This window comes from Haliotis rufescens, unplaced genomic scaffold (genome assembly GCF_023055435.1).
Source record: "Haliotis rufescens isolate VD_foot unplaced genomic scaffold, xgHalRufe1.0.p SCAF_32, whole genome shotgun sequence".
Taxonomy (NCBI): domain Eukaryota; kingdom Metazoa; phylum Mollusca; class Gastropoda; order Lepetellida; family Haliotidae; genus Haliotis; species Haliotis rufescens.
Genome location: NW_025964024.1, coordinates 5,269,236 through 5,282,707, shown reverse-complemented (window position 1 = coordinate 5,282,707; position 13,472 = coordinate 5,269,236). Strand labels below are relative to the sequence as shown.

The 13,472-nt window shown below is 40.9% G+C and overlaps 1 protein-coding gene across 1 annotated transcript; it reads right to left on the bottom strand.

Annotated features, from left to right (window-relative positions):
- Positions 1-140: 140 nt before the first annotated feature.
- LOC124147681 (organic cation transporter protein-like) lies at positions 141-12,054 on the bottom strand. The gene is made up of 10 exons (XM_046518405.2): positions 11,664-12,054; positions 9,741-9,966; positions 9,236-9,339; positions 8,906-9,060; positions 8,237-8,405; positions 7,639-7,851; positions 6,214-6,440; positions 5,861-6,042; positions 4,322-4,473; positions 141-1,220 (listed from the first exon to the last, which is right to left on the bottom strand). The coding sequence occupies exons 1-10, from the start codon at positions 11,807-11,809 to the stop codon at positions 1,136-1,138; spliced, it is 1,659 nt and encodes a 552-aa protein (XP_046374361.2). The 5' UTR covers positions 11,810-12,054; the 3' UTR covers positions 141-1,135.
- Positions 12,055-13,472: the final 1,418 nt, after the last annotated feature.

Below are 13,472 nucleotides of genomic sequence, written 5' to 3'. Positions count from 1 at the left end.
ACTTTCGAAATCCAAGCAGGGTTTTGAAAGGACTTCTCTACTACTGACCAACTATTCACCCGATACGAAAAAATACACAAACATATCAGGAAGAAAAAGTGGCAATGTTTGTTGATTTTAAGAAACCTTTCGACACAGTGTATCAAAATATACTTTATTCGTTAATCCAAAAAGTCATACATGGTAAAACAGATTACTATGAACTCTGTGAGGAACGTAAAGTACCTGTAATATTTATGAAGACATGAAACGTTAATGGATAACACTCTTTATTGTTTCTTAAACAAGGTTTTCAGGGCTACTTCTTGTCCCTTCTTTAGTGCACACCATGAAGGGGAAATGCGTAGTCCTGACGCGTTGTTAAACACAATAAAGCAGTTGGTATCAACAGACGTTTCCTGTTCTCATGTTCCTTCAACTTATAAATATCCATCAAAGACTTGTAAACAAATTAAACATAGCATGACTGATGTAATCAAGAGTGGGTGTTAGAGAATGTTGTTGAGTATCACCAATACTTTTTATGTTATACATTGACGAATATGTGAAAAATATTGTCAACATTAATTTCAAATGGTAATTTTCCGAATATCCTAGTAAAATTATTTTTGGAATTTTTTTATGGTAATATACAGACAACAATTATGTGGTGCTCTGAAAAATTGTAAACAGTATCGCCACAGTATAGAGAACATTCATACAGAATTCATACTTGGTGTAGGCTACCAACAAACAAACACTGACCTTTTATGCAAAATGACTGTCAGACTGCCACAACATGCTTACCCTTTTCAATGATCCATTCATTTTCACCGCTATTTTGCCTTTTACGCCAAATGGAACCTGTTTTGACGGATATTCGAGACTTTGGCATTGCAGTTTGTTTGTTTTTAACTTTCACTGAAAACATAGTATGTTGATCCCCATTTTAACATCATAACATTAAGCGAGAAGTTCGTTCTGTATGTGAATGACATTGGTAAATCGCTTCCTAATCAGAGACATGTTTCATAAAAAAAATACTTGAATATATATGTACGTTTACGAATACAGATTTAAAATACTGATTAATACCTAATACGGGGGTGAAAACTTGTTAAGAATATATAAGCTGCTGTCTTCTCTTCTCTTCATGTTAGTATCCATCAAAAGCTGGATTCACGTGTGGTATATTTGTATCATGAGCGTGGTCCAGGTGATAGCCTCTTTTGCCTGTGGTTCTGGAAATAGCCGCCAAAAAACATTTCACCAGCGTCATCATTAATACTTATTTCACGTTGCTTAGGGAGCGACCATTTGATTTTCGATGGTGGGGGGGGTGGGGGGTGGGGGGGGATTTTGGTTTGAGATCAGCATGTTTTGTATTAATGTTTTGGAGTTTTTCAACATTTGGTGTTCAGTTATTTTGTTTTTAATAAAAAATCAAACTGAATACTTCAGACACTCATGCCTTATTTTCTTTGGCGAGTTCCTCCCCTTTCTTAGTCCAGTGATCTCAAGTCCCGCTTGCAGACGTATTTGATGGTGCCCTTTTGATGGCTGCGAGCTCGCCATACACGAGGTCCTGCGGTGTTGTTCTGTTTTCCATACGTGGCCAAGGCAGTGAAGTCTGAGCTGTCTGAGCAGGTAGATGAGACTTAGGATCGTGGTGTGGGAAAGACCTCGGCCTCTCCAGCTAATTCCGAGGATGTGCCTTAGGTTGCTCCAATGGACGGTGTTTAGTCTCTTTTCTTGCTAACAGGAAATGGTCGAAGACTCGCTGCTGTACACCAATGTGCTCAAGGTGAAGGTTCTTTTGACAACAAACTTGGTGTGGGTTGTCAGCTTGCTTTTCTCCGACACTCTCTTTGTCACAGTATAGTGGAGGTGGTGGACGCTATGTCGATCTGCCTGTTGATCTCAGCATCCAAGTACAGATTGTCTAAGGTGGTGGAGCCGAGGTAGGTGAACTGCTTCACCACCTCCAGCTCGTAGACATTGATGAGGATCGCTGTAGACTGTACGATGCTGTTTCCCATATTGTTTGTCTTTTCTTGTCTTACTCTTCGTTGAGTGGGTCGTCAGAGCCAGGTTGTCTGCAAAAAGCAGAAAGTTTCATGTACTTTAGTCTTTGCCTTCAGGCGAGCCAGATTGAACAGTTTCCCATCCGATCTTGTGTGAAGGTAGACTCCATCAGTCGAGGGTTCAAAGCATGCTTTAGTATGACTGTAATGAAGATTTCAAACAGGGTAGGGCCAAGTGCACAGCCCTGCTTTGCTCCACTGTGGATGTCGAAAGTCGTCTTTCATGTCAGTACAGAGTGACTGGGTCATACTGAGGGGCCAAATCTCGGCACACAAGGTCGAAGGCTTTTGTGAGGTTGATGAGTTTGACATAGAGTGGCTGCTTCTGCTATCTGTACTTTTCCTGCGATGCTCCGCAAAGATATTAAGATATAGTTGTTACAAACGCTTCTATCACCCTTGTTTTTTCACAAGGTGACGATGTTGGAGTCTTCCCCTTCCCATCACTGACAAAGAAGTTCATACAGGTGGCTTAGCAGGATCCCCTTTTCTGCTGTTGATAGCCTCTGGAGGATCTTATCTAATTTGAGTGCTAACCTGAAAAAAACAGCCTATCGATGGCCTTGCTCAGCTCCTCCATCGAGGATTTCTCGTCCTCCTTCTCCATTACTGGCAGGCATTAATATTTTTAGGCATCTAGTGCAGAGTCAGAGTCAGAGTCAGTGTTGTTTCCATCGGGGAGAGTTGAGTATTGCCCATCATACATCTCCATCTTCTTGCCTCTGTCACTCATCGCTTTGCCCATTGCAGATTTCAGGGGCACCATCTTTTTTTAAGTTGGACCGATATCAGTTGATAATTTAATGCCCTCGCAGACATGCAGCAAGCAGTTGTTCTCACATGTTATTTCTGTTTTCTGTAATTTGCTTCCATTTGTTCTGAGAGCTTGTTAGGTCTTCTTGGTGAGGAAGCATTTAAATTCCATTAGTGCTGTGCCCCTATCCTCACTGGCAGGGATGAGTTCGCAGGGCTAGGCTTTGATCATGAGTTTTCCCCTGCTTCTTCCAAAAGGCTGAGAATGAAGGGGCATGGAATGTGTCTCTCAGATGGTCCAATCTTTGCTCGGCATCTCCCTGTGGAAGTTCTGTAATCAGATAATCATAAAGGGGACCAGTAAAGGAGTCCAATCTCTTCGGGTATGAGGTATTGCCTCTAGCTTAGTGTGGTGAATCCTCTTTGGCTGGAATCTGATCCTGCAGCAGACCAAGGTAAGGTCTCTCATCTCCAGGGGGTCCCCTGACAATCCGGTCATCATGGTGCAAACATTCCAGCATCCCAACGTAAGAGCTGACTTCTTGAGTTTCTTTCTTCCTTCTTTTTGTCTTATTTGGGGTAAAGTTTACACTCTGCGGGTCAGGCTTGGCAGAACACAATGCCTTGATCTCTCTCACCAGTGGAAGCAGACCCAGGGCCTACTTGCACAAAGCGATCTTAGTGCTAAGATGATCGTAACTCCCATACTTAACTTAGGCTTACAATAGTCTTAGCGCTATGTTCTATGCCAAGATTGCTGCTGGTTCCCAATGCTACTATGGCTTTACCAGTCTTGGTAAGTACGCAGTTAAATAAAAGTAGTTGTGAATAAACATTTGATTTCTCAATATGTAAACACACACTGTTTGCAAGAAATGGATATATTGTTTTTCCTACAATATGAGGCATGAGTAATTATTGTTTCAGTAAAACAGGGGTTTGATTATTTTTTAGGGAAAAACTCCTGCCGCCAAACCCCCCTCCCCCGAAAATCAAATAGATGCTCCCTGGTCAAATTGCCTCATCAGCGCCATGTTTCATTGGTTCAACTAACCTCCAGTCAATTAAGCTTGCAATGGTGTAATCGCCATCTTTTTCAGATTTTTTTTGTGTGTTTATCCTCGTTAAGCAGAATTTCAGTAATCACAATCGTCAAAATAGAAGGAATGTATTTCTGACAATAATCACTTATTACTTGATGTAACTAACCAGAACGGTTATGGTGCGAAGCCGAGAAAAACAATCCAGACAATTCTAGGTTTGAACCAACACACTAAAGCATGGCCACTTGGAAGCAGATTTGTGCAACGAGCTAAAGGGCAAGTATAGATAGAACTTTGCAGATTTTAAGCTTTTAGTGGATACTTAATCACAAATGCTTCACCAGAATTGAATTTGAACAACAGACGAAAAACAACGTCCCCCATCAACTTTGTGCAGGGAGTTGAGAAAAATATATGCATGGTTTATTATGTACTCAAACGTTCGATCCTGTGTGTACTCACTTTCCAAAAGATTTGGCATCTTCGATAGTTTCAGGCAATTTGCGATGGAGCGTCTCTGGCAGCCCGAGAGCAAGGATCCCCGCCATCAACGTCAACACGCCGAACACGATGAGGGGAAGAGCGCTGCTGATGTCTCCGTCAACCAACACAACCTGTACATCAACATTAACTTCGAATCATCGGTCATTTCATTACCGGGAGAGGGGATTCTTATAAAGAAAATAATAAAGGAATACTGCTCACAGTTTAAACAACAAAAATTATTTCCCTGGACATGATTTTTGTTTGTTTGTTTGTTTGTTGTTTAACGCCGCACTCAGCAATATTCCAGCTATATGGCGGCGGTCTGTAAATGATCGAGTCTGGACAAGACAATCCAGTGATTGACATCATCAGCATCGATCCGCGCAATTGAGATCGATGAGATGTATCAACCAAGTCAGCGTGCCTGACCACCCGATCCCGTTAGTCGCCTTTTACGACAAGCATAGTCGCCTTTTACGGCAAGCATGGGTTGCTGAAGACCTGTTCTACCCCGGATCTTCACGGGTCTCCCTGGACATGATGTTAGTCTTGAAAGAAAAGCTTTGTAAAACAATCGTTTGGCTAATATGTTTGGCAATGGAAAGGCCCATTTGGGATAGGTATGTCCTTACGTCCACAAATATCTGTATTGGTCCAAAACTATGTGCCATCAATCCGCAGACACACGATTTCTACTATGTACATTTTTTATAAATATCCGGAAAAAGATACCACATAATGTTAACTACATGTTGTATATATCGTCATCTTTCTTTGCCGATATAGCTTGATCTTATATACAGTAAACTACGTTTATAACGAACACGCTTATAACGAACAGTTTTTTTTGTCCCGGCTATTTGCTGTATATATGCTTATAACGAACTCCCGCCGTGATATTGCTGGAATATTGCTAAAAGCGGCGTAAAATCATACTCACTCACTCACTATAACGAACTACGGATATAACGAACTAACATTTGTGGTCCCTTGAGTTCGTTACAACCGTAGTTTACTGTACATGTATTGTGGCAAATCACCGATTACTTGTATTTAGGCGAAAGGGCATCAGTTACTTCTCCTCAGCAGTAACATCCCTTCACCTACTCTTTAGTCGACTTGGTGTTGTTGGCTTATGATATCATGAGTATAATTATACAGTAGACATTCTAAGGATCCATATGGGATCATGAGCTTATACAGTTTGAGTTACAAGGTTTAATATGATATTATGAACATGTACTGTGGACTTACTGCGGCTCCATGTGCTATTCAGGGCACATAAGTAAATTTACTAATGAGCATATAAGTGGACTTACTATGACTCCATCTGATATTATTGGCATAAAAGTAGACTTACTAAGTAAGGTTCCATATGATATCATGAGCTTCATCAGTAGATTTACGAAGACTCCATATGATATCGCGAGCATATACGTATACCTACTGATGTTCCATATGATGTCATGAGCATGTGCAGTAGATGGACTTCATGTGATATCATATATTTCTCACCAGGTCTGCAATGTAGGGGGAGATAATTCCACCGATACGCCCTGAAACAGAGCTTCCGCCCATTCCGGAGTTGCGCACAACAGTTGGAAAAAGTTCCGCAGAGAAGACATAAATTATGGCGAAAGCACCTGATGCTCCAAATCTCCCAATCATGGAAAGAGTCATTGTGATCCATTCGTGTTCTGAAAAGAGATAAAAAGTTACTTTTCACATATATCACCACAGCACACTCGAATGAACATCTAACACATACTACTTTCGCGACGACAAAATTAAATGACTTTCGACATCTTTAAGAAAGGCCATGCAAATATTTATGGACGTAATAAGTTTTAAACGGGTGTGCAACTAACCTTGATTCCCATAAAGGACAGGGAAAATGGTACACAGACAGGCGATTCCTCCTAATAGCATACTGCCACAGTGGAGAAGTTTCCTTCCAAGTCTGTCGAGCAGTATCAGAACAAGGACGTTGGACGCTACTTCCATGATGTTGCCGATGGTGAAGTTGAGGAAGATGTCCCCAACAAGATTGCCAACGTTAAGTGCCAAGCCATAGAACACCATGGTGACCACAAGCCTGTGTAATTAATTTATTGGTCAATTGTTTTATTTCCACTTTGACTCCTGTTTTACGTATAGGTGAGAGTGATTTTACGTAGCATTGAGCTATGTATTTGTGAGTTATTTCACAGGGGTGATTACCGTTTAATCACACATTAGTAGCACAGTTCTATTTAAAATCATCTATTTAATGTGTTAACGGGTGGTTGATTATTCTCCTAAATGTGAATATAAACTGACTTAATTCCTATACTTTCCCACAAATGTTCACAGGTAATACAATTAATCAAGTTATGTCTGATGGTGAGCAAAGGTGTTGAAGAGAGAGTCAGATACTGACATTTGATTGCTGTTTCCTTATGACGCATATATAGTAACTCTTTTCCCATTATCCTTTGTTAACGTCAACGCCAGCATATAACCAGTCTCGACTATCAGCCGAAACAGAATAACGTAATAGCTACCCTATAAAACTGACCACAGCGTGTTCATATGTAAATCTATCATGCCCGTGTCAATCCTGGGGACATTTGACGACTAAATGATACATTATTGTGTAAATAGAAATGATCAGTCTTGAAAGCATGTGCCCTTAAACTTACATAACTCTGTTTCTCATTGACCTGAACATAGATACGCTTTCTGAAGGCACCAATTAGCATAGAGCTCCTATTAGGTGACTAATATTCTGCTTTCTACATGTTTACTCTTTCCGATCACGACATTTGCAATGCTGGTTAATTATGTGTTGGTCTGGGGTGAGGTGAAATCGGGTTTAACGTCGCTGAGATACCATGCCGCAGTTTAACATGAATACCCCACTCAGACACAGTATACTGACTCCGAGCCGACCAGTCCTTGTTTAAACCCCTTTATGTCGAGCGCCAGCCAGAATAACAACAAGTTCCATCATTTAACATTTTTTGGTATGACGCGGCCGGGGATCGAACACCGGACCTTACGCTCTCCGGGCGGACGTTCTACCACTAGACCACGGAGGCGGCCGTGTAGGCCTGAAGAAAGTGTACACTACAAATGTCCAGCATGCATTCGTGCTCAAACACAACTGATTTTATGCAAAAGTGCGTTAAAGCTGTTCATCCTTATCCTTTGCTTGTTGGAAACATAATCAGTATCACAGTAATCACTGAGGATCATCAACCAACCACCCCATGCAATTTAACTGTCACCTTTCCCGACTCCATTATACTGACCAGTTGAAGAAGATGATGAGTGTCCTGACGAGGAGGACTGGAGATGTGAACATCTCTGTGATCTTGGCCTGGGGACCGTCATCCAGAGTGTCCTTGTCAAACAGCTTCTGTGGAAGAGTCACGTCGTTCACATCTGCCGCTACCCTCAGGATTGATTCTGCCTCTTTCTCACGTCCACGTGACAGCAGCCATCTTGGAGACTCGGGAACAATCCTAGATATTCACATAGCTATTTCAAAAACTAAATTATAAACTAAAGAATAAGTGATGACAGAAACCTATGGTTGAAGTTGGGTTTCTGTCATAATGTCATGTCAACTGCGAGAAGTTTCGATTTAGCTGGGGCAAAATAACAGAAATGCGAGTCGTATTACACTACAAAAACATTAATGGAATATGTTATTATACAGAAACACGTCAATAAATTAACGTACTTAATTAATTTTATATATATATATATATTTATAATCTTCCCCTTCCAGTCCTATCCAAGGACAGGCACAGGCAAATGTGTAATAATAATATGCAATAAGCCATGTCGTTACCACTTCACCATGTACATGTAACGACACCCAATTACCCAATGCGATGTACCCACCAGTACAACCCAAAGAGAACTACTACAGGGATGGTAATGGTGAGCTGCAGGTGGTGCCAGTCTCGGATAAAGTAGGCAAGACATCCAACGAGGAGCAGACCAAAGCACCAGAAGAACTCGATGATAACTCCAGCATAGGTCCGTTTGGAGGGACCAACGAGTTCCATAACTGGAAAGATAATGTGTCGAGTCCAGGGCCCACTTGCACAAAGCGATCTTAGCACTACGACTATTGTAAGCCTATGTTAAAGTATGGGAGTTACGTTCATCTTAGCGCTAAGATCGCTTTGTGCAAGTGGGCCCTGGACTTTCATCTGTACAGACAAGATCCATACAATCAAAATCAAACAAAATGCTCTTTCTTTAATGTTTTTGTCTCCATGTTTAATCATTAAAGATTGTTTACCGTATCCCAAACTGACCAAAAAAAAGTTCAAAAAGAATAACTAGACATGTACAAAATGTAACATTCTAAATATACATGCCAAAAGTTGTTTCACCTGGCAAGAGCGGAATGCTCCTTAGTATGTATACTAAACAAATTGATCTCACACACACTTGAAATATAAGTGGTGTCTCAAAAGGACAAGAATTTAACATTAAAACGAAAGTTCTGATTTAGATTTATCGGACAAATGCACAAAGCGCCAATTGTTCAATAAATCTCACCATAAACGAAGGGTGATATGAAGAGAGTGATGCTGGAGGCACCATTAAAGAACCTGATGATGACAAAAGCTGTGTAGTTTGGGGCAAAAGCAGTTCCTATGCCAGTGCCAAGGTGAAGCAATACAGCCATCATCACTGACATCTTGCGACCAAACCTAGGAAAAATTCACAACAATACTTGCAGGAATATTTTGAGAATTAACATCGAAGCTCATGTTTTATAAGTCTAGAAAAGGTGTTCGCCTTGTTTACATTAAGTCGAAAAATCATCTTAACAGAATATTAAGAAAGGTTATACAAGTGATCTCACACTGGACAATAAATACCTACACATCTGAAATGATGCCGAAAACCAAAGAACCAACTAGAAGACCTGCAAACAGAATGCTGTTAGCCAGAGATCGGAGTCCCCTGGTGCCACACACCATGTTGAACTGGAAATAAAATAGTTGCCGTTAAGGTAATGAGTGAGCAAGTACGTGTACAGTAGCTGTCATTTTGGCACCCGGTGTGCCTTATTTGGTAGTGAAAACAGTTACAACAAGCGTCCGGGGCGGTCGGGTAGCCTGGTGGTTTAAGCGTTCGCTCGTCACGCCGAAGACCCGGGTTCGATTCCCACATGGGTACAATGTGTGAAGCCCATTTCTGGTGTCCCCCGCCGTGATATTGCTGGAATATTGCTAAAGGCGGCGTAAAACCATACTCACTCACTCACTACAACAAGCGTCCTTTTATACTGAAACTTTAAGCAACACGGTGTTATTTTTCTATCGTCTTCAAATTATCGTTCAATTGGGTGAACATAAACAAAGTCGATAATCGCAATGAAACCTACCTCTGTAACAACGGTGTTCTTGAAGACGGAGTTGTCGTACACCCAGGCGCTGCATTCCTGGGTTGTTCTGTTCTGACCCGCCGGAACATCGTCCTTGTAGATGAGACAGGAGTCCCTGACGCTGGCGCCTTTCTCCGTCTTCCAGGGTATGGTGGCGTTAAGGAGGATCTCATGGTCAAGTCCTTGTACAGCATATGTGTCGTTGCTGACACCAGGGAGGGCGCATCTACAGCATACAAAGTGATATGAATTTATTGATAGCAATGTTCTGACTATTAGGGAAAATAAATGTCTGCGTGCGTGCGTGCGTGCGTGCGTGCGTGCGTGCGTGCGTGCGTGCGTGCGTGCGTGCGTATGACTAAAGACAAATAAATGTGTGCGTGCGTGTGTGCGTGCGTGACTAAAGGAATTTCAATTATGGTGTCATCACTGATTTTCAATGATTACCACTAGTTTGCCTTTTACACCTAATGGATTCTTTTTCGTCAAATAATCGGTTATTCTCTGACGTTTTATGTTTAAAAGATCTAGTGCAGGCCCAAACGTATTTGTATTTGGGTGAGAAGATAAAGTATGTCAGGTGAGCGGAAAGTATTCCCTTCGTTGTCATTTGCTATCTTCTTCATACACGGCTTCGAATGAAATCAAAGGCGGGGCAGTCAGGCGTGCAAGACAACATGAAGTGGCTATGTGTGAATCTCAGGGTCAGTGAGTGTTGTTGCTGTTCCAGACACTACCCTGTCTAGTCTTTAGATTAGAAGACTGGGGAGACATCGTATAGGGACATTGAATTTGTGAGATTTATAGTTTGAGTCAGGGTCCCGGAGAGCCATGGCGATTCTGAGTGTGTTATGGATGGTAATATCCTTTACTAGGAATGAAAATATTCGATATCCTGTATTCCTTGCATTAAGCGAGTTCAGGCGAACTGAATACAATGTTTATTCCATGGACGGGATATCTACCACCCCAAAACAAACAAATGAGATAACCTCTTTATCATTATTATGTCATTCTTAAATCCTAACGTCGAAAAGCGTATTCTCATCTTTCTCAGACGGTACTTCAACCTTGCCCTGGGAAGCGTCCATTACTATTTTACGTCACGATTAGTCATAAGGACAATGACTTACAGCAAAGACAACGAAACATGATTTATAAATCCTCATTTTTGGAATCTGAGACTACTGGTTGATAATAATAACAATAAACATAATATGACGTAACAATATGCTTCAATGAACCTTTGAATACTAAACACAAAGGTTTGTTTTAATTTAAACAGAACCCTGAATTTGTGTACTCGGAGATAGGCAAAGGCCCAGAAACCTACACATTTATTGATAAGCATTTATTATACTCAAGTAAAATATCGATTTTAATATTTTCCAAATAAACACATAATAAGTAGACAATTGTAAACGAAACATGCTGAATGTCTCACTTTTTCACAAGGTATATATTTTCAGTCTTTTAGGTATATCATTTCAAGCAAAAGATCTTATACATATATAATTGTTTCAAATTAACGATGTATCCGTTGGTTTTAATTGATAAATGTCTACAACATATCACATGCCATTTCCTATTAAATTTTGCTGACATTTTCTGGTAGAAATATTGATCATAACGGCGTTAAAGTCACATCCTCATTCACTGTTGTTTTAGTAGTGTTGAATGTTGAATTACATTGACCAACGGTGTGGAGTGAGTGAGTGAGTATGGTTTTACGCCGCTTTTAGTAATATTCCATCATTATCACGGCGGGGGACACCAGAAATGGGCTTCACAAAATGTTCCCATGTCGAGAATCGAACCCGGGTATTTGGCGTGACGAGCGAACGCTTGTACCACTAGACTACCCGACCACCACCCCACGGTGTCGAAAAGTGATAAGCAACGCCTTAGTACATAGGTACCTACCTGTGTTTGGGAATGTTGAGGGTAAAGACAGGGCTCAACAACTGCAGACCGCAGAATATTGCTGGTGTACACATTAACAGGTAGATGCGTTTCTGATAAATACCAAACGCTCCAAGATGTTCCTCAAGTATTTCGTCAAACTTCATCCTGACCGTCTTCAGTATCAAGCAGATCGGGCTCCAACGTTCATGAACAATATGAACTACCCTGGTAACAGGTTTGGGTTTATGTGAAATTGAATATCACACGATGTCCTATTTACTGGTAAACGAAACTGTACTGGCTGTGCAGGATATTGTGTTGCTGTTTCATAGTCTTTGTGGAAACATGTGTGAATCTATATTACGAAACTGTGTATATGGTCCAGTGAACATTTGGGTGGACTGCATGGCCTGTCCTCATCTGGCCTACACCTCATATCGTCTACACTACTATCCAAAAAAATTATGGATGAGTGCACATCACACTTGTACCCTTATCCCTTAAGTAAAATGAACTCTTCCAACAAGATAACAAAGAATGTAAATGACTTTTGATACTGTAATTTCATTTTGTATATGAGATCATCTTCACTCAAAACTCAAATGTTTTCACAACATCAAATATCATAAATACACATGTTTTATCATAGCACTGTACATTTATATCCATCATCTTCATGTTTTATGCAAGTAGCAAGCTGCTGCTTCAGTCTCTCGATCCTTGCATCTCGGTCTCTGTCAACACGAGCACGAGGTCTCATGGCACCACCCAGTCCAATCTGCCTTCTTGACCGTCTATCTGCATGTAGTAGATTGTTTGATGCAAATAAAGCGACAAAACCATTTCCATTTCCAATCTCTGCATGAAGCAGAGTCGATTTTACGATTCCGACTATACCATGAGCATGTGTTTAGGAATAGCTATCAAATAGTAATGATACCATGTGTTCACGAAAAGGTGAGCGTATCCTGCCCCGTGACACACGTCACAAACACATGCAAAGGTAAGTCAATTGTTCACCTGAAGAAAACACTTGAACATATTGTACAAGTCAAAATAGGGAATTGCATCGGATATAATTTTAGTCAAATCTTGGTAGAAAAAGCATGCTCGATTGTATCTCAAAAGTTATGAAATGTAGACACCAAAGGCTGGCGCTGCTGGAATATTGCTCGACATGAAGGGAAAGTTGACTATTGGAAAGTTGAAGTTATCCCTCTTGTCATACAATCTTGTGGAGAGTTTTTTGTCATTCTGAATCTTTATGCATAGATCTAATTATGAAATATGAGGCGGTCTCACTGGTCTCATTTCAAATATTGTTTTCTCACTAAACTTCAGATGGCATTTGCTTTCATTTTTCACAAATTGTCCTGAACCTCTGAATATAAACTAATGTCCAAAAGAAACGATACCACGTGTTTGAAAGGACATTACAAAAATACTAAACGATACAGACATTTAAAATTGGTATATGATTTGTGAGTAATGTTTTCACAGTATGTGTACAAAAATTCATTGTAATCAATCCTTTACAATCATGAGGACAGACATGTAAAGACGCGGGGGGTCCAAAATGAAAATTTCATTTGAACACAGTTGATGAGTCAAGTGTGGAAAATGTCACAACACACGTCTCAAAGTCACGTTAGTACCGGGTATGTCCACCGTGAGCGTCAATACACGCTAGTACACGTCTACGGGCTGATGACGTCAGACGTCTGATGACGTTGGGGGGGGGGGGGGGGGGGGGGGGATGCGTTGCCATTCATGGAAGAGGCATTGTTTCAATTCCTGGAGGTTAACTGGAGGCACAGGGCGATTCCT

What these genes read in the sequence shown, in the direction of transcription:
- LOC124147681 (XM_046518405.2), bottom strand. Translation starts at nt 11,809, where the DNA reads ATGAAGTTTGACGAAATACTTGAGGAACATCTTGGAGCGTTTGGTATT. An exon ending in CCCCCTACATTGCAGACCTG is followed by an intron (nt 4,474 to 5,860) that starts GTGAGAAATATA and finishes GTTGATGTACAG; the next exon opens with GTTGTGTTGGTTGACGGAGA. An exon ending in GATGCCAAATCTTTTGGAAA is followed by an intron (nt 1,221 to 4,321) that starts GTGAGTACACAC and finishes GGCTATTTCCAG; the next exon opens with AACCACAGGCAAAAGAGGCT.